Source organism: Engraulis encrasicolus, chromosome 24, assembly GCF_034702125.1.
Source record: "Engraulis encrasicolus isolate BLACKSEA-1 chromosome 24, IST_EnEncr_1.0, whole genome shotgun sequence".
Classification (NCBI taxonomy): domain Eukaryota; kingdom Metazoa; phylum Chordata; class Actinopteri; order Clupeiformes; family Engraulidae; genus Engraulis; species Engraulis encrasicolus.
The window spans coordinates 4,259,933-4,287,438 of NC_085880.1; the positions used below are offsets into that span (position 1 = coordinate 4,259,933).

The window sequence follows — 27,506 nt, forward strand, 5'->3', positions numbered from 1 at the left end:
TCTGAAGTGAAAAAGAAAAAAAAAAATGCGGAGCAACACTGTCATTCTCTACTGAATGTACTGTATACTTTAAATGAGTCAAACATAATTACAGAAGAAATTACTGAAACACTGGAACGGATCACAGGTGATACACATCATCCTCAATGATGTGCATTACATACACACGAGTAAGAATAGATTAAAACTTATTTTGTAAGAATTAAGGAGGCCTAGGCAAAATTACAATGGGCGTAAATGAAATAACTATCATTGTATCATTGTGCTTATTTTTAAATAACATTTTAAGTTTTAAGTTGTTTTGTTTCCTCAAAGAGACTGTGAAGTTACAGTGTACAAGGATACGCTGTTATCACAGTACTTGGCACTGATTGCACTATAGTCCAGTGTCTTCTGGGGAGAGAGAGAGAGAGAGAGAGAGAGAGAGAGAGAGAGAGAGAGAGGGGAGGAGGATGAGAAAGCATGGTTTGGCTTTACAAAGGCCTCACACCCGCCTCATTTCAGATCAGTTCAGGACAGGCAGAAAAAAGAAGAAAATTATTAAAATAAAATGCAAAACTGAATCCAGCCATTATGGAGAATGTGCCCAATACTGTAAGGCAGCAGAGAAAGTGAACAAAGGTGTGTGTGTGTGGATGTGTGTGTGTATGCGTGCATGCAAGATGGAGATTAACAATGGATTGTAAAATTATCATTTTATGTCATTGTTTTAACGCAGGGCCACTCTGTGTGCGTGTGTGTCTGGGTGTGTGTGCATGCGTGTGCACATGATATAGGACTTTACAATGAACTGTAAAAGTATCATTTGATGTCAGTGTTGTATTGTGAGGACGGCCATCACAGAGGCATTCTGGGCCCATATGGCTGTGATGTTGGCGGGCCCCACCATATTGAGCAGTCATGGATAAGTGGTTAGGGTGTCAGACTTGTAGCCCAGTGCTCTCTCCCAGTGCTCTCCCCCATCATCCTCCATGACTGAGGTACCCTGAGTACCCATGGTACCACCCTGCTGCACTACTCCCTTTCGGGCGCCATTGGAAGCGGCCCCTTTGCACGGGTGTGGCATAAATGCAATTTCGTTGTGTGCAGTGTTCAGTGGAGTGCTGTGTCACAATGACAACAGGAGATGGAGTTTCCCAGTTGGGCTTTCACTTCACTATTATTGGTGAATGAGGTGGGGTGTGGACTGGATCCTGCATGGCGAAATGTGACCCATGCCCAAAGAGAGTAAACAGGAAGAAGAATCATACGGCAGAAAATGTCTGGACAATGAGGAAGTAGGACTGTGGTCTCCAATTATTTCCCCCCAAGGGCCAAATAACGTGTGATGAGGCTGAGGACCAAACAACTTGCCTGACTGTATGGCAACAGATAGGACACATAGAGGTAACACTTTACTTGACGACGGTGTCATAAGCATGTCATAATAGTGTCATGGCACAGTTATGCATGTGTCACAAACATTATGTCAATGTCAAACATTTTTTGACTGTTGGCCTTAAGTGACATTCGGTTATGGCAAAAACAACCTTTACTTACTGTAAGGCCAACAGTCATAAAATGTTTATGACACTGACATAATGTTTATGACTTATCTGTAACTGTGTCATGATATTATTATGACACTGTAATGACATGCTTATGACACCCGTGTCAAGTAACGTGTTACCCACATATACTATGTTCTCATTTGTTCCAATGGGCCAAATGATTTCCATGCCTGAGCCGGATCTAGGGGTGTAAATCACAGTCTCCATGACAATATGATACGATATTGATTTCTTAAAGCGGGGATTTGATTATTTTCGATACTTCAGAATTCCCTACGATACCATACGATTCGATTTGATTTGCTTGTTTCCAATTATTTTTCCACTTCTATTATGTTATGGAGCTAGGGCATTGGACAGGGGCCAGCGATTAGATTATTTTCGATAATTAAGAATACCCCACGATACGATCCCATTCGATTAAATCCTCATCCGTAGGATCGATGCATCCATACATTTCGATTATTATTTACACCCCTAGTCGGATCTGGCCTACCGAAGTAGCCTCTGGAAGGCAGCATGGTGGACGAGGAAGTGACTGTGGGTTGAACATGTTTTGGATGTAGCCCCATAATGCATGCCATTCCATCAACGCTACACCGCTTTGCCAGTGAACAGGGCGTCTAATAATGCATTACGACTTGGTTGCTGCCATTCTGGTAACATCTCATTTATAACAGGGGGCCGTGTCTTACAGGGTCAAACGAGGCCAGCGAAGGCATTGGAAGTGCATTGTGGGTGGGTGGGAGTGGCTGTGAGTTCTAGCTGTGGTTCAAGGAGGATGTCCAGTTGGTAATGTTAAGTTTGTGAACAGCTGTTGGTCACCGTTCAATGGGGGCTAATTAATGACCGTGGTAAAAAAAAAAATCCAGTCTCCACTCTGTGACCTGTTCCACACTCCAGACCCTCCCATGTTCCCATTACAATTGAACGTTTAAAAAAAAAAAATGACAGTGGGCGGAGGTTTACTCTGACATGGCATCTGTGGCCGAACTGCACATTTCTGCCGTAAGTGAGCCTTCTCCCTGTTTACTGTCTTTGTCCATGTCTATCCAGCTTATTATCTACCAATTCTTGGTGGTGCAGAAGAGTCAGGGCAGAGCATGGACAGGGCACGGAATTATCTGAAACGGGCGGCACTTAAGCCACACCCCTTCTGCTCAGGCCCAAGAGACCTAAGCACTGATCTCCACAAAACACACAAGCACGGACGATAGAGCCTTTCGAGAACAGAGAACAGTGGTTAGGTCCCATGGGGTTGACAGGAAGAGGTGTGACTTGGGCTCTCTCTGTCTTGCACAGAAACCCCACATCCCTCCCAATGAAACAAACACATGGACAGAGATACTGTAAAGCCTGATATATACTCTGCAAATGAGAGGGTTATGGACACATGTGGAATGTTTCGCACGTGATAACCGATGACAAAATACATGTTGAGGCGTAGCATGTACAAACAGAATTACATACTTGTTCACCAAGCGTAAGGTATGAATGGGGCTTTACACGCTTGGCCAGAACTGGAGGGCTGAATGTGTGCAAGCAATCACCACCACTCCTATAATATAACTAAGCCACCCCTTGTTCAAATTTACATAGCAAAAAGTCATCCTTTTATATAGAAAGCTTACAATTAAATAAATCACTTGGGCAGCCAAATTGCCATGTGAAGCAACCAAGCTATGCCCTAAAGATGCAGTATCCAAGAGATTTTACAGTATAATACATAATTATAAAATAAGGACCCTAACCCGAACCCATTTCAACCTATTAATTGATTACACGTGGGAAATTCTACTAAAAACACTTTTCAAAGACAGACATCTGTCCAATTGCTATTGGCACCTGCATTACTTCCCAGTATATAATCAGTTCTTTAATACCTGACCATCTCATTCATTTTTCTTTTCTCATAAGGCAAATAGTAAAATATAATATTGCCATTGATATTCTTGGTGAATTTGTGACCAAATGTTATTTGCCAGTGTTGGAACTAATGTCTGACAATGGGGAAAATATTTCTGCTGTGTATGCAAAAAAACAACAGTCGGGGAAGGCCTTCAGGTAATTCTTCCCTCCCAAAAAATGCAAGTTTGATTAAACTGTACCAGGTGCACCAACACATGAATGGGAGTGTTTGGTATGCATTTTGTGTTTTTTTCCTGAGGCATGTACATGTCTAACAAACAATCAGAAGGGGGAGAAAACAAGGAAATGAATGAGAAAAGGTCTCTCGTTTTCCTAAGCAGAGAACAAACAAGGCGGCGGTTCTCTAAACACAAAGCAATAATACACTTAATAAAGGTGTGGCATGAAGTGCATTACTGTCAATAAACCAAAAACAAACAAAAAATGCTTCTGCACTCATGATAACGATGGAATTCTGATGAAAAGCTTTCTTTGATGAATGCACAATGAATGCACTTTGTTCTTTCTCTGTTTGTATGCATTTGCTTGCATGGTTGCATTGGACAAAGGCATAAGAAACCACCCCTCTCCTCACACCACAACGTTATCAACATGCATAGACAAAACAGGAACCATTGTTCACTCTTGGCTTTCAGGTGTCATTACTGAAGGTGCAGAAGCATTTTCATGATTCACAAAAAAGCAAACAGTCATAGAAACAAAAAAAAACAAAACAAAACAAAAAAACAGAAAAACACTGACTGCACCTTTGACTACACGAGGCATTAGAAACTGTAGAAGAGGGGGGGTTGGCCAGGTCCATAGCGGATCCCCCCCCCCCATCCCCATTCCCACCACCACACCATCACCACCACCACCCCCCACCCCACCAAACTCTCTCACCCCACACCAACCCCCCACCCTAACATCCCACCCTCCACCCCCCTGCCACCTTGCAACCACCGTATCCAAGGTAACCAGAGGCTGACCCAGCCAAGCCAAAGCCGTGCCCCTATAGGTTGGGGGGCGGCAGACCCGACTCGGGCAGATCAAAAGCCAGCCAATCAGCCAGCCAGCAGGACGCTGGCTGCAGTGGCAGCAGCAGCAGCCACAACAAAAGGTGATAGTTAGTTAATTAGGTATTTAGTCCTTCCTCCGGATGGGTGGAGCAGGTTGCGTATGAGTGCGCGTGCGCCTGCCATGGGCATTGGCGTTGGCAGCGCCCCCGGGCCGCCCTCAGAGGATGGTGCAGAAGAACTTCTTCTCCCGGAAGGGATTCTCCGAGGCGGGCACGGGCACGATGAGCGGGTCCTCGCGGATGTGGGCATCGCAGTACGCCATGAGGTCCGCGGCCGCCTTGGACACCTGTGGGAATGACGGTAGAGTGCACACACATGCACGCACACACGCGCACACACACACACACACACACACACAGATAGAGCGAGAGAGCGCGCGAGAGAGAGAGAGACAGACAGACACAGAGAGAGAAGGGTGTGTTATGTGTATGTTGGTTTGCAGGCAGACTGTTGAAGCTGAAATGGATGACTTGAAATGTACACCATTACATTTTGACCCGAATACTCAATTACACTGGAACCAGGTGTGAGTACCAAGGAAATTTAGACTGATAGAGGCAAAATGACATGCACAATAGTAAAACAATCTGCTGTAAATCAAAGGAAATTATGCAGAATTGTGCAGTGAACATTTGAACATTTTCACCATTTCACATTCCCCCCCCCATCTTGGATCAATGTTTTGGATGATGGCTGGTGCCAAGCAAGAGACAGAGGCCAAGGGGGACGATATTCAAGAAAAATATTTTTTCAGATAAAGGCTGATTAAAACTAACAATGTACTGTACTTCTACTCAAATTACATTTTAAGTGACATACTTTTTACTTGAGTACATACTATGAAGAGTTTTGACAGAGATTTTTGACATTTGCACTTTAGTACTGAGAATGAGGAGATCCTATCACCTATGTGTGAATTCTTGCCATTCAAATATTTTGAGAACATACTTTTTCAACCATATAAAATGCCTTTTGCAATGGAATACCCAATACAAAAATGTCAATTTCCCAACATTCTACAAAATGGAGATACTCCGTTTTGCAAATAAACTCTTCATATGTAGATGATTGCTTTTACTTTTCACTTTAACAGTTTTCAGCAAAGTGAAGATACTTTTAATTGAGTACATTTTTCTGCACTTTTTCCACTTCTGCCTATCGCCAGTGCTCTCCTTTTGTGAAGCACTTACAGATTGACTTGCAACAAGCAATATGCACCAACCTTGCTGTGTGGCAGCAAAGTGATCGTGTGAGAGAGCATGAGTGTTCATGTGCATCCATGCATGGCAGCGCTCTGATAATGTGTTTATGACACCCCTAATGGTTTATAGCATCCCTGATGTTCATACGCGGAGCCAATAGACAGGTGCTGCACCTTAATGCTACTATGTGGGACATTGGTGTAAGGGTAATGCATGCAGAAATCAACTACACTACTGTGCACACCAAAGGAACACGAAGAAGCAGTCCTACTTACTTCGTAACACTTCTATGTGTCAGGCTTTATGATACTATATGGGAGATTGGTGTAAGGGTAATGCATGCAGAAATCAACTACACTACTGTGCACACCAAAGGAACATGAAGAAGCAGTCCTATTTACTTCGTAACACTTCTATGTGTCAGGCTTTATATATGTGGCTTCGATAGAGTAACAGGGCTTGACATTAACATTTTGCTCACTTGACATCAACTTTTCTTCACCGTGATACATCTAAGCTTTGAAAATGAAGTGATAAATCAACACAATCACTGCTATGAACATTATTATTATACTATGAACATAGTGTGTTAAATGAAATGATCTTTCTTGAACCTAAATATAACACAAGGGGTTGGATATATTCTACTGAGATATGTCATAACCAAGAATAAGTCACCTGCCAAAGTGGCTAGTGAGACAAAAATTGTTATTAGCCACGGTCAATTTTCACCCATTTTTGGCCGGTTTGCAGGTGCCAATGTCAAGCCCTGCATACAACATACTGTATGCTTAGGCTATCTAAATGGTTTCTGATGGTGGACAGCGTGCATGCCCTCACAAATAAATGTGATAAATGTCTACCACATGAGCACAAAATGGCGCAAATGTCACCTACAGTGCCTTTAACGCAAGTCAGACCATGACATACAATGTCCATAACCTCTTAGAAAGCACACGACCTATGCTTCAACCTCTTTCTCCGTTTGCGATCAAAGCCACGTCTGCAAATTTGGTTAGCACTGACATTTGTCACTCTGTGACATGTTCTCAAACAAACTCTTAGGTTACGACTGGCAAATGGGGTAACTAAAGGTAAAAAACTCCACAGCTGGCAAAATTCATCTCTGCATCAGCAGTAACAGTCACCCTGTCTGTGTGGCGCAGCCAAGGTTTTCTGCACCTGTGAGTGTCAGAACCATATTTCACCTCTGAGAGAAATGGAATTCTGTCTATGGGAAATATGATTGGTGGGTTGGAATAAAGAATGCGGAAAGACTGAAAGGCATCTGGGACTGCAGACACAGTAGATTCCTGCATGTGCTTTTCTGTCCATCTTGTTATCAATTTAAAGGCCTATGTTTTACTAGGCCGTTTTTATAACCCCAGGTGTGGGCATATAAAAATACATCACATCACATTACATTAAGAAGAACTATAATTTGATAAAAACTTCAACGTGGCTTTGTATGGCTGATGGATGTGTTTGAAGAAAGTAGTGAGTTCACTGGGAGACGTCTGGGGGTATAAAGACTCAGCCAATATACTGAGACAATATAAACTCTGAGACAATACCAAGACAATATAAAGTCTTAAATTAAATTCATCTCCTCTAATAAAATAACTGCTTTTAAAAACAGTCTTGTTTGGCTGTAAGCAACATTCGCGGTGCAGAAAAAGCTCAAGTGACTCGGGCAGCAATGACATCATCTAATACTCTTTCAGCTATCTCTAAGCCTATATACGGTGCAGTAGATGTAATGGATTTCAACTGGCAGAGTTTGGCGGTAGAACATAAGTAAAACTCCCTCACAAAGCCTAATAGTACAGTATCAGTAGCCTGAGCTATCGGTCTGGTCCTTTAGCTCAGTGGTATGGTACTGTGCCTCCCATGCCCAACTAGAGCGTGAACTGGAAGGTCGCGGGTTCGAGCCCTGAGTGACGAACAAGCGAAAGTTGATCTCGGCCGTGACCTGGTGCCGTGACCTGGATGGGACTGAGATTTAGGGGGGTGAATCTAAAGATGCCACCTAGCAGAGTTTGGCGGAAGAAAGTTGGTAAACCTCCCTGCGGAAGCCTCATACAGCATCTGTAGCGCTGAGCCATCGGTTTGGACTTCTAGCTCAGTGGTATCGTATCGTGCCTCCTATTCCAAACTGGTTGCAGGTTCGAGACCTGGGTGGCGAACTAGCGTAAGTTCACCTCAAATACATAGAGACAGTAAAGTTTCTGAAACTTTTCATTGTTAGGAAGGTCTACATTTTGTCTTTGCCTCAAGTTTTTATTTCTTTCCTTTACCCTGCATTTGTTCAGCCAAGAACATATTCCTTTATCCTTGAGAGGCTAGTGAATAAAACTGATTACACGGAAATTACTATGGACTATTCCATTCCAGTTGGTGGTCTATTAATTTTGACATTGTGACAGGGCACAGTGGTATACTGTACTTAAGAGAAAACAAAGTATGCTGTATCATTGGTTGCTAACAGTGTATTGATTTAAAGCAATAGTAGCTATTGAGCATTGATTACAGTTATATTAATGGGAACTTTGCTAATGTCCATGAAATATAAAACACTATCTCTATCTCTTTCTATGTCCTCTCTCTCTCTCACATGCACACGCACGCACGCACGCACGCACGCACGCACGCACGCACGCACGCACGCACACACACACACACACACACACACACCTAACAAACTGCAATACACATTCCTTATAAATTCCTTATTTGATGATTTGTTTTGTGGGAACACACCATTTAGCCTTTTGCTTAAAAACAACCAACAAATAGACATGTATTGTTTACGGCAGAGGAGAGCACGAGATGAGAGGGAGGCAGAGGGTTGATCATGGGGCATGGCTGGAGCACAGCGCAGCACACACACTGGCTGATCACGGCCAGATGGAGAGCCTGGGGGCACAGGCATTGTGATAACACTGCACAGCACTAAAGACAGTCATTAGGCCAAGCACGGCCTTCCCAGTTGCAGGCAAACATGTACACACACGCACAGATAAAGACACCCATTACAGACCCAATGACACAGAAAACACACAAACTCACAATCACCCCCCTGTGGATACGCAAGACACAGACGGACGTAGAGCCATACCCATCTTGGAAGCACACACAGCCACCCGCAGACGGTCAGATCACGACCCATCTTAACAAATACACACACATAATAAAAATGGGTATACAATACAGAGAGAGAGAGAGACAGAGAGAGAGAGAGAGAGAGAGAGAGAGAGAGGGAGAGGGAGAGAGAAGGAGAGAGAGGGAGAGAGGGAGAGAGAACCAGAGACAGAGACACACAGAGAGAGTCATGGTGATCTTTTATTTCCTTAATGTTCATGCCATCCTTCTCCAAGGAGTGTCACCCAACATGCTTTCCTCTCACCTTCCTGTTCCCTGCTCTTCTCTCTCCTTCTCTCATCTGAGCTCTCATTCCTATCCTCTCCTATCCATGCCTCAACCCTCACCTCCTCTCTTCTCTTCACTCATCGCTTCTCCATTCCTCTCCACTCATCTCCCCTCTTCTGTTCTCTTCTCTTCTCTTCTCTTCTCTTCTCTTCTCTTCTCTTCTCCATTCCTCTCCACTCATCTCCCCTCTTCTCTTCTCTTCTCTTCTCCAATCCTCTCCACTCATCTCCCATCTACTCCTCTCCTCTCCTCTCTCATCTCTTCACAATTCCTCTCCATTCATCTACCCTCCCCTCCTCTCGTCTCCTGTCTGTGCACATCCAGGATGTTTCAGTGTCTTTCGATTAAAACACTGACCATCACTACTCCGATCACGTCCAGCGTCAGTGCACACACGAGATGGGACATCAATCACCTGGTAATTTGGTTACAAAGCCCGAGAGGGACTGAGACACCAGAAACGGAATAAAGAAAAGACAGAGACCAACCCTTAGTCCCAACCCCAGAGTAAGTTGCATCAACCTCCCCTTCCTCTGCCCCACCCAAAACCTCTCAACCTCTGAAACAGGCCATGGCGATGCTTTGGTTTTCAATTAGTTCCGTTGCCACTCAAATAAACCCAATGTGAAAGCCAGAGCTTCCTACTATTACTCCTTTTTAATGGCGTGAGTAAAGCCTTCACTACACTGATTTTTATTGAATCCGCTTTAGTCAAATGATTTAACGGTGTTAGGCAATTATCAGAATCGGATTATTAGATTACCCCATCAGTGCACCCTTAGTTTTTAGAGTTACAGATTATTTTGACTTTGAATCATATTCATGCCTGTTAAATGGCTGCACATTTTACTCTAGTAAACGGTGAGTGATCCTGTCTTGCTGTTGCTCCTGGACTTGCAAAATATTGGAAGACCTAGACACAGTAGTAACCTCACAAATTTATAGTACATTAAATCGGGAAATGTTGAGAATGAGCTTATGGTACACAGTGTATGTGTTCAATGCCAATGTACAGTATGTGAATCATTTAAAGGTGCACTGTGTAGGATGTGGCCAGAGTAGGTATTGCAACTTCACCTGGTTCTCAAGCAGAGAGATGTTTCTCACAAAGTTGAACGAAGATGCACGAAGCACGAAGGGTCTGCGTGAGAGCCAGGCTCATTGCAACTACCCTGTTCATTGAAACGGTGCTGCTTATTGCCAAATATGATCTTTTCATGAATATTGACAAAGTAATAAACCAATATTTACTACTGTGACCAAAGTATAGCAATTTTCGCTACAAAAAATGGCTATTTTTTGAAATTCAATATGGCGTACCACGGAGAAGATCCCCCTTTTCATGTATGAAAAGGGCAATTTTCCCAGTCATACTGAATACTTAGAATTTGATGCTGGTGGTAAGTATATGTTAAAAACGTAACACTTGTGAATAGGCAGCATGAATTTTGGAAATTAACTACTATAAATATTACACCTTCAAAGAGGATTTTCCTTAATGAAACAAAACGTAGTAAATGTAGGCCTTATGGGTAGGGAGGGAGCAGGTCTCAGGACAGGGAGGATGCAGCTTTGAGCTCTGTACTGTACCGGTGGGCAGGGTTGAACTGGAACAAAATGTCAGATCGGGCATTTTCAGACAAGAACGGATCGCCAGGCATTGAACAACAATGAAGCCCGTGACAATATTTTTAGTCAGCTCTTACAGGCTATTTTAACCACAGCAGCCAAAACGAATATTCAAATCTGAAATTGGAGAGGTCTGCTGTGGTAGCACGGACCCATGTGGACTGATACCACTTCATTGATCAACAGTCCACCGGGAAAATGCCCCGTATGCCCTATGGCCAATGAAGCAATTATCTTTCGGGGTAGTAAATAAGCAATACTGCCCTGTACCCTTCCATGGCTGAGATGTCCTTGAGCAAGGCATCTAACCCCATATCTCTCCAGAGTTTCCTCCATCCCTAAAAAACTGTAAGTCCCACTGGATAAGCGCGTTAGTCAAGTGTAACAGATATTACTTTACTGTTATTGGTTATTACTTATCACTTTACTGTTACTTGTCCTGTCTTGCACTTTGATGTCAGTCTGTAAATGTCAGTCCGTATGTCTGTGTCCTGTCATGGTATAGAGAGAGAAACGTAATTTCAATTTCCTTGTATGACCTGTGCATATGAAGAAACTGACAATAAAAGCTGACTTGACTTGACTTGATATTACACAGACATTACTTTCATTTAGGACTTTTTGAAGAGTAATTATAAAGTGACCTGTGGCCCAGTGATGAAAATGGACCTGTGCCTAAGGAAGCATGGCAAGGGCTGCGGTGTGCACTAGCAGAGGCTGGCAGAGAAAGGCAGAGGATGGCAGGGGCCGTAAAGCAACACAGCCAACCAGCGGTGCAGAGAGGACACGGCCGGCGGCGCCACCGGGCTGGACGTGACACATAGTGCTGACATCAGGATCTAGCCACATGCAGCCACTGGTCCGAACGAGTGGAGTGGACACTCAGGAGAGAGAGAGAGAGAGAGAGAGAGAGAGAGAGAGAGAGAGAGAAAGAGAGAGAGAGAGAGAGAGAAGGAGAGAGGGAGAGTGAGGAGGGAGAGAGAGAGAGATGCAAGCTTGCAGATGCACAACACTGTACCGGCAGTACCCATGTTCACTCAAGCAGCACTCTCTCTCTCTCTCTCTCTCTCTCTCTCTGACTCTACCTCTCTTGTTCCACTCCGTTCCTCCCTGCCCGCCAGCCTTTCGTCGTTCTCCCTCCAAGAACAAATCAAGATAAACTAGCATACGCAGACAGACAAGGACAACGCACAGGCAGACAGACAGAGAGAGGGAAAGGGAAAATGCAGAGGAGAGAGAGGGAAATGAAGAGTGAGGGAAGAGAAGAGAAGAGAAAGAGAGGGACAGAGAGAGCGAGCGAGAGAGAGAGAGAGAGATAGAGAGAGAGAGAGAGAGAGAGAGGAGCAGAGAAAGAGAGGGAGAGAGAGAGAGAGAGAGAGAGAGAGAGAGAGAGAGAGAGAGAGAGAGAGAGAGAGAGAGAGAGAGAGAGAGAGAGAGAGAGAGAGAGAGAGATAGAGAGAGAGAGAGAGAGAGGAGAGAGAGAGAGGAGAGAGAGAGAGAGAGAGAGAGAGAGAGAGAGAGAGAGAGAGAGAGAGAGAGAGAGAGAGGAGCAGAGAAAGAGAGGGAGAGAGAGGGAGAGAGAGAGGAGCAGAGAAAGAGAGGGAGAGAGAGAGAGAGAGGAGCAGAGAAAGAGAGGGAGAGAGAGAGAGAGGAGCAGAGAAAGAGAGGGAGAGAGAGAGAGAGAGAGAGGGAGAAGGCATTTGAGGTTACAGAAAGAGCATGGGTGCTGTAGAAGTGCGTACGCAGCACTGTCTTCTTCTCCGTACGACGTCCCTCTTCATGAATTATGGAGCTGGAGCAGCAAGGCGTTTGGTGTTTTATATTAATTAATCAATTATTCATTCCGATAACAGTCGTTCGTTTTGGGGGCGCTCGGCTGATTGAGGAATGGGCCCCGTCCGATACGCTATGCACTCTGGCTGCACACACACACCCTCCATGGCTGTAGGGTGGAGTCATGCTGGCCACGTCCGGTGAGAAATGATGGCGTATATTTCAGGGGCGCTAGCCAGGCAGCAGACGGATGAAAGGATGTGCGCAAGGATTACAGAAGTGTTCTTGTACGTGAAAGAGAGGAGAGGAGAGGAGAGGAGGGGAGAGGAGAGGAAAGGAAAGGAGAGGAGAGGAAATGAGAGGAGAGGAGAGGAGGGGAGAGGCGAGGAGAGGAGGGGAGAGGAGGGGAGAGGCGTAGAGGAGTCCTGCTGAAGGCCTGGACACCCCTGGAGGAGAGCCAGTGGAGGCATGGGGTGACGGCACTGATGGGGATGGGAGTGTGATAAGTTAATAAATAGTGGTTGCAGCTCAGGGTTTAGGTATGTAGGACGGGAAGTTTGGGAGTGTGAGAGGTCTGTTTTGGAGGTGTTTTGGAGGGGAGCCAGAAAGTGTTCATGGGTCATGCTGGGATGCGCATCTGAGGACTTGGGTGTTGTAGGCTAGGATAGAAAGTACAGGTCTAAGTGAAAAATGAGTGTTAGAGGTTAGTGGTGTTGGGGATAACAAGTTATGAGGGGTGGGGGCTAATAAGATTGTAAGTTTGAGGGTTAAGTACGTAAGTGCTCTTGAAGGTCAAAGTCTGGGTTTAGGTCTTTCGGGAGTGTAAAAGGTGCAGTAAGTGAATTTTGGGCTGAGAGTGAGAGGGTAGTGGGTCCTGGGTGGGGAGGTGGGTTATTGGGTTTGAGGTGGGATATATCGAGCCCAGACTGCCCTCCCCTGACCCTGGAGGTGGTTGGGGCAACTGATTTCAAACTTCAAATATTAAAACTTTCAAATATTAAATGATGCAGAAGTAACTGTTTGTTGGTTTTGGGGAAAGTGGTGTAGTTCAGGCGAAGGTTTTGCCCAGTGGGGAGTCAGTGCAGCAGGATCAGCTGGGGGGGATTAGTGGTGTGGCTCTGGAGAGGGTGTGGAGGACACTGGCAGCTGCATCCCATCACAACCCTCTTCATCTCTACCCATTTCACCTAAGAAAATGACAATGTTGGTTGGGGACTGGGGGTGCGGGGTGGGAATAGGGGTGGGGGTTACACGCAAGTGATTCGTTCCTGCCTTGAAACGCTAGCATCGGTTTCAGTGGGCGTGTTCCGAACGTCAGCTGGAGAGACATTACATTTATGAGGACGAAAAAATTCTTAATACTAACACTTATTTTGCTAGCAGTGTTGAAGTATAATGTTGACCAACGTGACTGCTCAGTGCTCAATATTTAATATTTAACTTAATATTTAAGTACTTTCAAGTTTAAATGCTCATGTAACATGTTACTACTTGCTATTTTCCAATGTCATTTGATACCGCTTCGAGACCACGTTCCTCAGTTCATATTTTTCAACCCCGCTCGCAAGTTCGAATCCTGCCTGCGTCATTTCCCAACACTTCCAAACCAACCACTCTCACTTGTATCCCGTCTAGCCTTCACTGTTCTATCAACAAAGGCAAAACACCCCCCCGACACACACACACATACACACACACGCACACACTGTACATCTGATACAGACAAGACACCATACATATTCTCAGCAGCTTAGTACTCAGTCCACTCTGTTTCAGCCCATCTCAGTGTTGTCCAGCGACCAGAAGCAGCTACACACCCCACCGCGTTGTGTGCCAAGAAAAAAAAGACATGGCTGCCAAGTGCCACCCACTACACTGCCATAGAATAACACCCCGTGACATAAAGTGAATTAATATGTAATGTTATTTGTCACTCGATCCCCCACTTGACTACAAACTCAGGCACATCCGTTTCAAGATCTTCACTAGGGTGGTGGCACTATACACAGACTGTACAGGAAAAACAGCAATTATGGCACTGGCACTGCCTTCAACATTACAGTTGTTTCACTGGGGATGACTACACTGACTTCAGCTAATGAGCTTCATTGCTGCAATACTTTGTGCTTTGAGTGGAAAACCTTCCCTGTTCTCTAATACATTCAAAAATCATTTCGATTGGGGATGTTGTGGCTCAGTGGAGTAAGTTGTCGTTCCATAAACCTGGGGACCTGGGTTCAAGTCAGACCCGAGGTAATCTCTCTCTCACACACGGATGATTTCCTCTCTCTCCCTCTCTCTGATTTCCTGTCACTCTCGCCCAATGGGCGTCTGCCCTGCCCAATTAAAAGCATAAAAGCACCCTAAAAGATCTAACAAAATTCAATAACTAATGACCAAGCACACTCAACATTCAAAAACACTTACAACTAAATTGCTCACTTTCACCATCACTGGTGCGCACGTAAGTATCTCAACTCAACAGATCGTAGTTACAAACACACCAACAACCCTGCTGTGGAGTGTGTGTGTGTGTGTGTCTCGGGCTGTGTAATGATGTAGGGCTAGCGAGGCTGCTAGAGGAGAGGAGAGAAGAGGAGAGGAGAGGAGAGGAGAGGAGAGGAGAGGAGAGGAGAGGGAGAGGAGGGGAGATACGAGGAGAGGAGAGGAGAGGAGAGGGAGAGGAGGGGAGAGACGAGGAGAGGAGAGGAGAGGAGAGGAGAGGGAGAGGAGGGGAGAGACGAGGAGAGGAGAGGAGAGGATGGGAGAGGAGAGGTCCACTAATTAGCCAGTGTCACTCCACAGCTCCTGATTGAGGGATTAATGAGCAGAGCTGCCTTCCCCTTCCCCTTTCTCCTCACCCCTTACTCAGTCAGCCAGCGACATCAAGCCTTCTCTTCCTCTTCTCCCTCTCCACTCGTCTCCCTCTCCTCTCCTCTCCTCCTCTGTTTGCCGTTTTCTCCATCTCTTTCTCCTGCTCTTCTCTCTTCCTTTAATCTACTCTTCTGTCCTCTCCAATCTTCCCCTCTTCTCACCTTTCTTCGTCTCTACTCTCTTCCCCTCTCCTCTCCTTTAACCCACCTTTTCTTCCTCTCCACTCATCTCCCTCTCCTCTCTTCTCCCCTCTTCTCATATCTCAGCCTCTTTTCCCCCTGTCTCTCTTCTATTCGTTTCCTCTACTCTCCTATCCCCTCCAATCTTCCCCTCTCCTCACCTTTCGTCTGTCCTCCCCCCTGCTGTTTGCTGCTTTAACACATTGATGCCCAAAGCACCTGCAAAAAATGCATGCTGAATGCCTGAGCCCTTTTTTGGGAAAAGTTGTCCTCAGCCTATAAAAACCTAAATATCTCAGCCTCTGAAGCACAGAAAAAACATGACATAAGTTGCATTTAAATGCTAAGAGTCTCATCTTGCATTAGAATGCGTTCATTCAGCTCTAACATGCCAACATTTTTAATGAAAATATCTCAAATCTCATGAGCCTGAATGTTGCGTCATGCAGCTCCAGGAACCAAAGGTCAATGTTGCGCAACGCAACATCCAGCATCAATGGGTTTAAATCAACACTTAGAGAGTAGGAGCAAACGCATGTAGAAGACTTAAATTCAACTGTTTGTGTTGAAATAACACTGTAAAATACACTGTGTATAAGCGCGAAAGACAACACACACCTTGACCCCAACCCCAACCCCATCCCTAGTCCTACTAAGTAGCAGCGTATGTCATATCATGGCAGTGTTTGATGGACAGAGTGGAGCTCAACCACAGTAACCTTAAGACGAGCTCAGCCTTCTCAGATGATGAGAGACGTCCATCTCGGTCCCACAGGAAACACCCGCCCCACCCCACCCTCCCGCCAGCTTCCAATACATCCCACAGCCCAACTCCACACCCCCACACCAAACGAAACGAGCGAGTCTACCCCCCCCAAACCCCTATCACCAGTCCAAAACCTACCCCCCACCACTCACCAAAAAAATATATAAAAAAACGAAGCAAATGTACCCACCCCCCTCCGACATCACCCCATCACATCCCAACAGCCCAAAAGCCCAAAGAAGCAAGCGAGTGCCTGTCTGCTGTATGCCACTGGAGCTTTCACTTTCAGTCAACATCACAGAGACAGACTAAGAAAAATGGACAGAACAAGGCAGGAGACAGAAAAAAAGGCATGAAAGGGAGGGAGGGAGCAGAGGAGAGAGAGAGTAGGAAGAGTATGTAGTATGAAAAAGGGGGTCTGATGTGAAGAGAGATAGTGAGAGAGAGAGAAAGAGAGAGAGAGAGAGAGTAAGAGAGAGTATAGACAGAGTAATACAGCAACAGGGAGAGAACTGTGCTGTAGACAGAGAGAGAGAGAGAGAGAGAGAGAGAGAGAGAGAGAGAGAGAGAGAGAGAGAGAGAGAGAGAGAGAGAGAGAGAGAGAGAGAGAGAGCAGCACACCTCTGTAGCAACGCCAGGAGCTGTGGATGAAAAAGGGCTTTGTGCAGAGCGTGCGAGTGCCAGAACAGGAGACAATGGTCTGCCTCTGCCTCTGCTTGGCTGGGCCTGAAGGACAGGTCACACTGCTGAACACGCACGCAGCCCTTACTGCGCCGCAGGGGACATGTTCTCACGGCCACATGAGAACCATGCTAGGTCATATGATCACCTCAGCAGTCCTAGCAACAGCTGAACAGGCTGCGGCTAACTGATTAAAGATGACTCAAACATTGTTATTGGCTTAAATGGCTGAAGAGGTAGTAGCTAACTGATGGATATGATCTAAAGATGCACTGTGAGGGTCGGATGATGTCCAGAGTAGGCAATGCAACTGCTGTTCATTCAAACTGTGCTCCCTATTGCTAAATTTGACCTTTTCACAAATGTTTACAGAATAATAAACTAATATTTATTCACTAGTATGACCAAACTACAGTAAGTTCTGATATTAAAATGTCTATTTCTAGAAATTCAAAATGGTAGACAATGGAGAAGATCCCCCTTTCCGTGTATGAAAATTTCAATTTTCAAATCAGAATGAATACATGAATGAATTTGATGGTTGTATGTATTTGTGAAAAGGGCAACATTTGTGAATGGGCAGCATGAATTCTAGAAGGCAACTACTAAAAATATTACACAGTGCACCTTTAAATGTGGATTTAGATTTAGGTCAGAAGATCACCATAGCAGTTCCAGAAGCTGGCCTCAGTCCCGGAATGCTTTAAGTGGAGATAATGCAGGATTAGATCTGCTCGCACCCCACTGTGTGTAGAGGGATGGTAAAGTGGGACCACTAGTTCGAAGAGGAGGTAGGACAATTTGACCTCTCAAGCCTTCGCACAAAACGGTAGGAGGGACTGAATCTTTGCTACGCAGTAGGGCTGTAACGATACACCCAACTCACGATTCGGTTCGTTTCACGATTTTTGACCTAGGGTTCGATACACCCCACGATTTTTGAAATACATCTTATTTGAAGCTTGGAAGCACCATTACATTGTATCATATGGTTGTTTTCTGGACTGAAGGACAACAAAACTTTGAAAGGGCATATCACGATACTGCCCTTTTACATTACGATACAGTATCGTGACTCTGAGTATCGCAATTTCTCGGTTCGATCCAATATCGTTACAGCCCTACTGCGCAGGTAATGACTCACTCAGTGGGCTTCCTCTCCAACTCCCAGCAGCGATAGACAACCTGGATTCAGAAGTTACAATGTAGTGCCACATATGCCAAATGAATAGGACTGAATAAGTAAAACCAGGTCATCTGGAAGACATTGGAACCCAGGGTTGTCCATCCACCAGTAGAGCTTCTGCAAATGTATGCATGGAGATGGTGCCCTTGATCAAGCACACACAGTATAAACCCATCCCCAACTAATTTAAGTGGAAATTTCTGTGGATATGACCGTCAGCTAAATGCAAAAGCAGTAAATGAAAAAATGTAAAATAGTGGCAGCAGCAGCAGCCGCAGCAGAGACAGCAGCCAGGGCCTGGCCAGAGCCACCGCGTGACAATCAAATCAGAAACAGATCAATCAAATTACATGAAATCAAATTAGACTGGATCCAATCGAATTACATCAAATCAGATCGGATCAGACGGTCAACCTGTGGGCATATCAAAAATTGATTCGGTGTACCTGAAGTGTGTCCCTCCTGTCCCCAGAGGGTGGGGTGGGCTTGGTTATTTCGCAGGTTAATTCCACCCACCCAGTCATTCAGTCCTTCTGGATTGGCAAATAAGCTGCGTAAGCACCAGGATATGCATTAATGTAGTGTTTCTCAACGGGGGTGGTACAGCCCCCCCAGGGGGCCATTGGGGAGCTTTAGGGGGGGCGTTGAGAAGGATACAGCTGAGAGGGGGCGGTGCTTAGTTGCCATTGGGGGGCATTAGTCCATGTAATTTTTTTATGCTAAGGAGGGGCGTTGTCAGGCTTATGATGAGGTCAAGGGGGTGTTGAGAGGCTTGTGATGAGGCCAAGGAGGAATTTGTGCAAAAAGGGTTGAGAACCACTGCACTAATGGGAGAGCCAAGTCATACAGCAGACGGCAAGGGAGAGGAAGACCAGCCCTCACACCCTAGCCCACAGACCCAACCCTGTCTCTGTTGTCTATGCCAGGGGTGGGGAACCTTTTTCATTCGGAGGGCCACTTCAAATTAATCCGAGGGCCGTGAAAGTCCTCAGAGGGCCATACTATGAACACAAACCAGGATTTCCATAGGTTCCCCACCCCTGCTCTATGCTGTATGCAAGGGCTGTCAAACTCAAATTGACTGAGGGCCAAAATCAAAATCTGGAACAACGTCGCTCAACATTAAAAAAAAATTGGACTTAAATTATGAGTACATGCACTTCACACTTCATACTTCATGCTCTTTCCCATATATGGTAGTTCAAAAGTATCTGTGCATTGTGTGACACACCAAATTTCGTGTTCAAGTCTTGTTACACTATACATTAATGGTGTATGTGGGCCAACTGTAATAAACATTTGAAATGACTCCCTTTGCCTGTGTTTGACATCCCTGCTGTATACTGTGTTAATAATAACACTATGAGAGTCCAATTGGACACTTATGCTGCCGGTTCTACACCGTAAGATGGAATTAATTAACACTGTCACATTTACTATGCACTGGACGTCTCTTGTTCTGCTTCAGAGTGAATGAGGGAGGAAGTGGAAGTCTGCTGAATGAGGCGTGGAGTTTCCGAAAATTATCAGGTTTTGGAAAATCTACAAAACCAGAAGATCCGTTTCAGATCAAATGGTGCGAGGCCGTCCTGCGGCTCCGAGTCTCCACTCTGCTCTGATCCACTCTTGGCTCTGAAAGCGCTCGGCGGAATTTGGCTATCACAAAGACAATCACGACATAAAAAGCGGCGCTATCAAGTGACAGTGGCATTAATCTACTTGTCTCAGCGGGAAGAGTGCAAGATGAAAAAGTGCAAGTCGAGGGAGAGAGAGAGAGAGAGAGAGAGAGAGAGAGAGAGAGAGAGAGAGAGAGAGAGAGAGAGAGAGAGATGGGGAGATGGGGATTTGGGGTGTGCGTGTGTGTCTAGAGGGGTGGGTGGGGGTGGGGGATGATTTCTTCCAGGGAAAATGTCTATCGTCTGCAAAATGATCTTAGGCCAAGTCTGCGGATGAGATTAAAAATAGAGAGAGAGAGCAGCAAGGTGAGGAGAGCCCCCCACCCTCTGTCTCTCTCTTGCCCTCACACACACACACACGAGTGCACACACGCGCACACACACACACACACACACACACACACACACACACACACACACACACACACACACACACACACACACACACACACACACACACACACACACACACACACACACACACACTCATTTCCCCTCCGAGGTACAGCAGAGCTCAGCTGTGTGCACATGAACCTCCACCCGCACCACCATCCCCACCCCCACCACCCCATCCCCCCTCTGCTCTCCAGTGAATGCCTGGAGAGGTCCATTAAAAGACTGCTGCTGTTGGCTCTCTCTGGCCATGTTGGATGCTCAGCTTCAGTCTCAGCCACAGCCTTGGTGATGCCATGTCTGACTTGCCCTTTTTTTAGTACGGCTCACCAGACACTAGCCTGGTCTTGACCATCCCATAATACTACCATTTCATTTCGTATTGATGGTCTGGCATTTGTTTGCTCTGAAGCGATTGTAGGAAGCAGGAAGTTTGCACTCAGTTATGGTTTGAAATTATTGGACACCTCTCACCCAATCGCTGGCAGTTACTCAACAACAACCAGTGTTGGGAGTAACTCGTTACAAAAGTAACTAATTACTGTAATGCATTACCTTTTTGAGTAACGCTGTAATGTAACTGATTACAGGGGAAAAAATCGGTAATATGTCCTCGTTACAATGCAAGTAACTTGCACATTACAACGCATTTTTTCACCTAAATTTTGTGTGGGTATTTTGTTTTCTTTATACAATGTTCGCGGATCACCGTGAGATCAGCTATTGCCTATGATGTCCGCGCAGAGATTTTAAAGTTTCACGCAGAACATTGCTTCCTCTTTCACGCTTCGTCTCTCGAAATGGCATGACCGATCCAGAAGATCCAGCTTGCTCGTTTTCAAGATGGGTATATGCCCACTACTTTGACTCCATTGAAAATAAGGACGCCAAGAATATTTAAGTTAAATGCACACTGTACTTAAAACCCAAACCGCTTTCCACGTCGAAAAACAGTAGCCCACAAACAATTTGACGATTTGAAGAGGTGCCATAGCACCACCAAATTAGTCAGGAAAGGAGGGGATGCATCCCATTCGCACGAGACAGGGACACGGCAGGGTAGGCTATCCGACGGGGAGGATGAGTATGTTGCACCCCCCTCACTTTTGTTCAACTAAACATCACAAAAATTGAAATAAATCAATTTGAAATAAAATATTGTAGGCCTCTTGGCTCATGAATGCTTATTACATTTCATTGTAGCTTCAGCTGTACTTATCAAGCCTCAACTCCACTATCGTCCTTGGCATTGTTCAACAACGTTTATGACAAAATCTGGCGCATGTGGGGAGTTTGGGGGGTCGGACATAAAAAAAAAAAAGAAATTGAAAAAAAAATTGGATATAAAAAAAAAATCCGACCGGACGATGACCAAACCTGACAACCAACAGGAACCAAACTTTTATTTTTCTTAGGCCTTATTGTATGTGGGTAAGATGCAATTCCTGAAAATGTTGGTTTTCAGTCCGCTTCCAAAACGACTTGTGGATGGCAGGTGAAAGTCATGCCACCTCATAGATTTGCACTGTAGATTGCCAAATCCTTATTTCCAGTCATTTTGGCTAAAGTAACTAAAAGTAATGCAAAAGTAGTGTAATGCCTTACTTAAAAAAAAGTAATGTTGTAATGTAAGGCATTACTTTTAAATGACAGTAACATGTAATAAGTAGTGCATTACAGTTTTTGAGTAACTTTCCCAACAGTGACAACAACATAGCGCAGACCAATGGCTCTGGCGCAGATGTGTACATCATTGTCACGATCGTCCTCCCCCTTTCGCCTCCACGTGGGGGGCGTATTCGATTATTGGCTGTTTTCTGGGGGGGCGTTGCGATCAAAATTCTACTGCTCCAGGCACTCCACAGAGAAGCACGGCCAGACTACAGTAGCGGAGCCAATCCTTTGGCGGAAGTACGTAGGATGGCTCGCGAGGCTACCATGACACTGCCATGTCATGGTTACATTGAGGTTTCATGGCTGCACATACACTGAAAAATATATGCGAAAAATAAAAGAGTGAGCTAAAACTGAAATGGAAACTAATCTATCTGTATACTACGGTGGAAAAGAACATGGCGAATCTCATTTAGGGGAACAGGTCTTCTTTTTGTCATGGTTACATTGAGGAAATATCCTGTATGAGAAAAATGAATGAGAGAAAAAAAACTGAAATGGAAACACTCTGTGTATGCTATGGTGGTAAAACAACATTGAGAGTCTCATTTAGGGGAATGGGTATTATTTTTGTTTCACATTTATACGACATATGCGAGTAGCGACCTTCATCATGGACTTTCAGGCAATGTTTTCAGTGTTCATGCTTAGCATTCTAGCCAGAGGATCCAACCAGCATCCTCACCACGACTTTAACATTGTGTGTGTGTGTGTGTGTGTGTGTGTGTGTGTGTGTGTGTGTGTGTGTGTGTGTGTGTGTGTGTGTGTGTGTGTGTGTGTGTGTGTGTGTTTGAGGGGGTGGGGGTTGATGGTGATACACAAAGCAGCTGAGCTACAAGTCAGGTGGTTAGATAAGTCAGTGCCAGTGAGGTGCCATGAGGAATGGAGGGAGGGTGGCTTGCTGAGCTATGCTGGCCGGCACCCGCTACATTAGCATAACATGCGCTACGAAAGACTTATGTAAAAGGTCATTGAGAGTCATCTCCATGCAAAAGCACCCCCTAGGCTATATGAAACAGAGGAGAGAGAAGCATGTACACGTGTGCACGCACCGTAGGTAGGTACATCCATTGTTCTGCGCTGTTTCATCAAGATAACCTACCAATAGGCTGTTAACATAGTTCAAAACCCCAAACCCAAACCCCTTGGAGTGCTAATGTACAGTAATGCATTGTAATGGCTTGGTTCTGTAGTACGTTGTAATGGCCTGGTTCTGTACAGTAGTGCATTGTAATGGTTTGGTTCAGTACCTCAGCTTGACGGGTGGTTTAGCTTGGCTATTGCAACTGCGAGTCTCTTTGAGACTTTAGTCTGGCCAAGCAAACCATCTGCAAGATTTCTCTGTGGAAGATGCAAAGGGTATGTCTATCTCCGGTTCATGAAATGCCTCCACATGCCACTCGGTGAAGCCTCAATCAATTACACCACCCATTTCTTAACTCGCCTGTACTTTAGTTTTCAGCTAAAATAGGGAATTACGTGCATTTAGCAACTGCAGATTTAGCAGTTTTCAACTTCGGGTGTTCTGATAATTCATGTACATTACAACTACTTGAATCACGGCTTTACGTATGCCAACAGGAAAACTTACTAACAACCGCTCTAACTGAAATGATGCATTATTGCTTTTAACACCCCCAATCGGGCTGTTGGAAATGCTCAAAAATGATTGGTTCCCTTTGTCTGGGGAATTTGAAATGTTGATAGTGTGCCTGGCCAGATTTAAGTTTACGATAGCCAGGCAAAAGGCAGCTGGTATCGACACGGTAGCGTACCTTTATCCTGACCCAACCCCTTGAGGGTGCTACTATACACTAGTTGCGTTGTAATGGCTTGGGTCAGTATAGGCTACAGTTGCTCAGCTTGATATAAACACGTTATAGTTCAGCTCACCAGGTGGCTCATATCGACCCACCCAACACTGTATATCAGAGGATCGACACGACAGCGTAGCATAGCATACCTTTATCCGGTCCATGCAGGCCTCCATCTTGAGCTGCTCCACGGCTTTCCTGGCCTGAGAGATACTGGCGGTGCTGTTGTTGGCCATGGCTTCTTTCATGGTACGGGGGTCCTGTTGAGCGATGGGGACAGAACACACCATGTGACAATGTCTTATAACATTATGGATGCGTAATGTAATACGGGGACGTGATATATGTAACGGGGGATGTTATGTGAGGCGGTCGTTCTCGTGGAATAAGCCCCGACAAGAATGATGGGGGTCCCGGAGGAGCACAGGGGTCTTGAATCACTCTGGAGGGAGATTACTCCGCCTCGCCGGACATTACCCCAGTTATTACACAGTTATTACTAGCTAATACAAGACAAAATTGGATAACATGTAAGATTTGAAATATTTCGTTTGAGGTTTCGTGGCATCTGTGGATAAAAAAAGTATTTTCGGGCCTTTGTGTCTTCTGAAACTACTTTACATTTCTGAGTACATTCCAGCTGACGGTGAAGTGGGGCACTAGGTTTTGGATGTCTAGCCTCTTCCAACATCAGCAGAGATGGGTAGAAAGACAGACAGACAGACAGACAGACATTCAGAACGATGAAGAAGAGAAAGTCTGATGTGAAGGTATGGTATTGGGATTGGGTGTCTGGTTTAAGGACAGTCAGCCACACAGCAATGAGACACTTGATTTAAACCAGGAGCCACCATCTGTTCTACAGTAAACCATGATGCACAGACAGTCCATGTTGCCTCTCTTCTATGGCCAGGATTTCCCACGCATATGAATTAGGGTGACCATCTCCGTGCCAGTAAAAAGGCGTACATATTTTAGGATGGGGGGTTTAGTGGTCCTCCCCCAAGAAAAAGTTCATTTCTTAGATGCAATTTCATGCATTTTAATGCATTTTAATCAACCAAGTGTCCGGTTTAATGCTGTGCCGGATGCCGGACAACTGAAAAGACGGACAGTCCGTTCTAAAGACGGATGTCTAGCCAAACTAATATGGGTTCATCTTAATACTTTCAATGTGTAAGATTCAACAATGTGATTCAGCAGTGGTGCAACCCGATAGTGACAATAAAATGTGAACAAAAAGCCACAGCAGCTTCTGGTGTACACCACACAAGTATGACATGTGATAACATTTGGGAGGGACTAGCCTGGATTTGCCACAGAGGGTCTGGACCTGCCTAAATGACTACTGTGTTCAGGTGGGCGGGGTGACCACTGTTGAAGTTTGGCGAGCTAGACTGCTCATCTGCTGGTCATAAACTCAAGCTGTGCTGTTTTATCACCTCACATGATCACCAATAACACATGACAAGGCCAATGACACCACAGTCATTGAAATGCATTTCTGTAATAGTAACATGAACAGTTTCAATCTTATGTTGCTTTTGATGTCCAGTGCACAGAGATAACAGCATAACGCAACCACCTGAGTGAAACTGGGACAGACTCTATGGGGTAATTACAGTCTAGGGATCTGCTTAAATAACTAATCTACCATATACAGAGGACTTGACACTCCATCTTGTCTGTGCATACCATAAATGCTGTGACCAAAGCAGAAGGCTTATTCAGACAATACATTATTATTAATAAGGAAAATATACTCAACTAGACAGGTAAGGGTTTATATCCTATGGTCAAATTGACAGTGCATCATCTGACTACTCTCCAGATTCTTGGACAGTACAACTTTGTACAGTAAATTGGCCATACATCACCATTAGTAGAATGCAGTGTAGGCTATTGACAGCACCCTATAGCTTGGGGGATACAGTGCAAAACAAAGATGTAAGGTGATGTAAGATTTAAAGATGTAAGATGTCAAAGTGACAAAAGACTTGCATCCTACTGGCAGTAAAAACAGACTCTTGAACATGATTCATCTCTTTATCACATTATGATAAACACACGCAGAGAGTAATTAAGAAAAGCCGAGTCCATGTCTCATGCTGTATTGCTGACATAATAATACACTAGCTCAATGTACAGCAGACGTGGGCAAACTCAGGCCCGGGGGCCACATACCTGTACGGCCCCCTGAGCCATTTCATGTGGCCCCAGAGCCTTTACAAGAAAGACAACTTTTAAAGCCAAATTCAAACAGTTACTCAATATTCTTAAAATACTACCTAAAACAAGAGTCTTGCGAATTTAAGATCAACCAAATACATAGGCTTCATCTACATACATTTAATCACAATGTGCAGGAATATCATTGCTGCCAAGTTACGTCATCGTTCACTATGTTTTATTGGCACGGCCAAGTTGTCTGTGGCATCCGGCCCTTCGGTCAATATTCTAAAGCCAATGCGGCCCTCGGGCCAAAATAATTGCCCACCCCTGATGTACAGTCACACCCAGGCCTTCTGTCGTAGCACTCACTGAAGCCCACCAGCCTCTACTGACCCAGGCTGAAAATATGTTTGTCCATACGAATTATATTGTCGTGACAACGAACCATGTCGTTGAAGACACCACACAGGGGGGGTTCTGTCTGACGAAAATGTGGCACAACGAAAGCGCATGCTTGGACCGAACCCTTACTCGGAACCACTGGGTTGGGTTAGCCCCGGTAAGAATGACACATGGCGAAAAGCAGGTGAACCCACTGAAAACAAATTGTTGGCCCACGCACCGCTGAGGTCGCTTAAATAGCTGGGCATGGCTCATATGCGTTGCCACTAACATGCAACAGTAGCCATCAATGCCTGTCAAAATGACCGAATTATCTGCCTCGGTGTGTTTAAGTAACAACATGCAGGGCACGAGTTCTTTTTATGGCAAGGATTCGAAGCTCGTGATTATAACAGGGGGATCCAACTGATAACAGCTAAATCTGGTAAAATATTAAACTGTCTCCAATTTTAGGCTGTGTTTTTATGGGAGCCAAACAGAAATGCTTCTCAATAATTCAAATGGATGTATGCATCTGTATAATCACAACGGCTAGGCTGTCACGCACGCCCATTTTTAATGGCAACAACAGACATGAATATAACAGACACATTAAACCTACCTGAAGACTGCAAATGATTAGGTTGTGCGATATTAAGAAAGCGGGACTGACTCCACCCTATAAAAAGGTAGTCAAATTAGAACCGCACGAGGAAAACCCCGCAGCTACTCTGGCCGAGCCCAGTCGCCGCGTGAACCAGAATATTGATGACACCGAGGATTCTTCCACCACGCGAAGAGCCGAGTCTTTCCCCAAATTTACGTCGCACATTTACGCATAGTACCCTTGATGTCCGAAGAGACGAGCCCCACAGCTCAACCGACGACAGACCTGAAGAAAAAAAATAAAGCGTATGCCAAACTATGGGAGACCTCAGTTATGACGCGGACAATACAGTGCAAGATGGTGCACACAGACATCAAGGGACAACCCCTTATTCTCCCACCTGGCAATACTGTATTTGCGACAAAGGACGCCGAGCGCGCTTTTCATCCGTCTCCGTGATTCAACGCTTGACTCTGTGCGTAACCGACAGGCGAAAATGGCACCCGTCGCATTGGCAATTTGCGTTATGGCTA

General features: G+C 45.1%; 1 protein-coding gene across 1 annotated transcript; it reads right to left on the bottom strand.

Moving 5' to 3' along the window:
* Nucleotides 1-4,430: 4,430 nt before the first annotated feature.
* LOC134440900 (guanine nucleotide-binding protein G(I)/G(S)/G(O) subunit gamma-4) lies at nucleotides 4,431-27,309 on the bottom strand. The gene is made up of 3 exons (XM_063191055.1): nucleotides 26,989-27,309; nucleotides 23,963-24,073; nucleotides 4,431-4,823 (listed from the first exon to the last, which is right to left on the bottom strand). Exons 2-3 carry the CDS (start codon nucleotides 24,059-24,061, stop codon nucleotides 4,695-4,697), a joined length of 228 nt encoding a protein of 75 aa, XP_063047125.1. The 5' UTR covers nucleotides 24,062-24,073; nucleotides 26,989-27,309; the 3' UTR covers nucleotides 4,431-4,694.
* Between the last annotated feature and the right edge of the window lie 197 nt (nucleotides 27,310-27,506).

Bases quoted from the DNA above. Each gene is read 5' to 3' on its own strand.
- LOC134440900 (XM_063191055.1), bottom strand. From the start codon at position 24,061: ATGAAAGAAGCCATGGCCAACAACAGCACCGCCAGTATCTCTCAGGCC. The intron at 4,824-23,962 runs GTATGCTATGCT...TCATTCCCACAG, and splicing joins CCTGCATGGACCGGATAAAG to GTGTCCAAGGCGGCCGCGGA.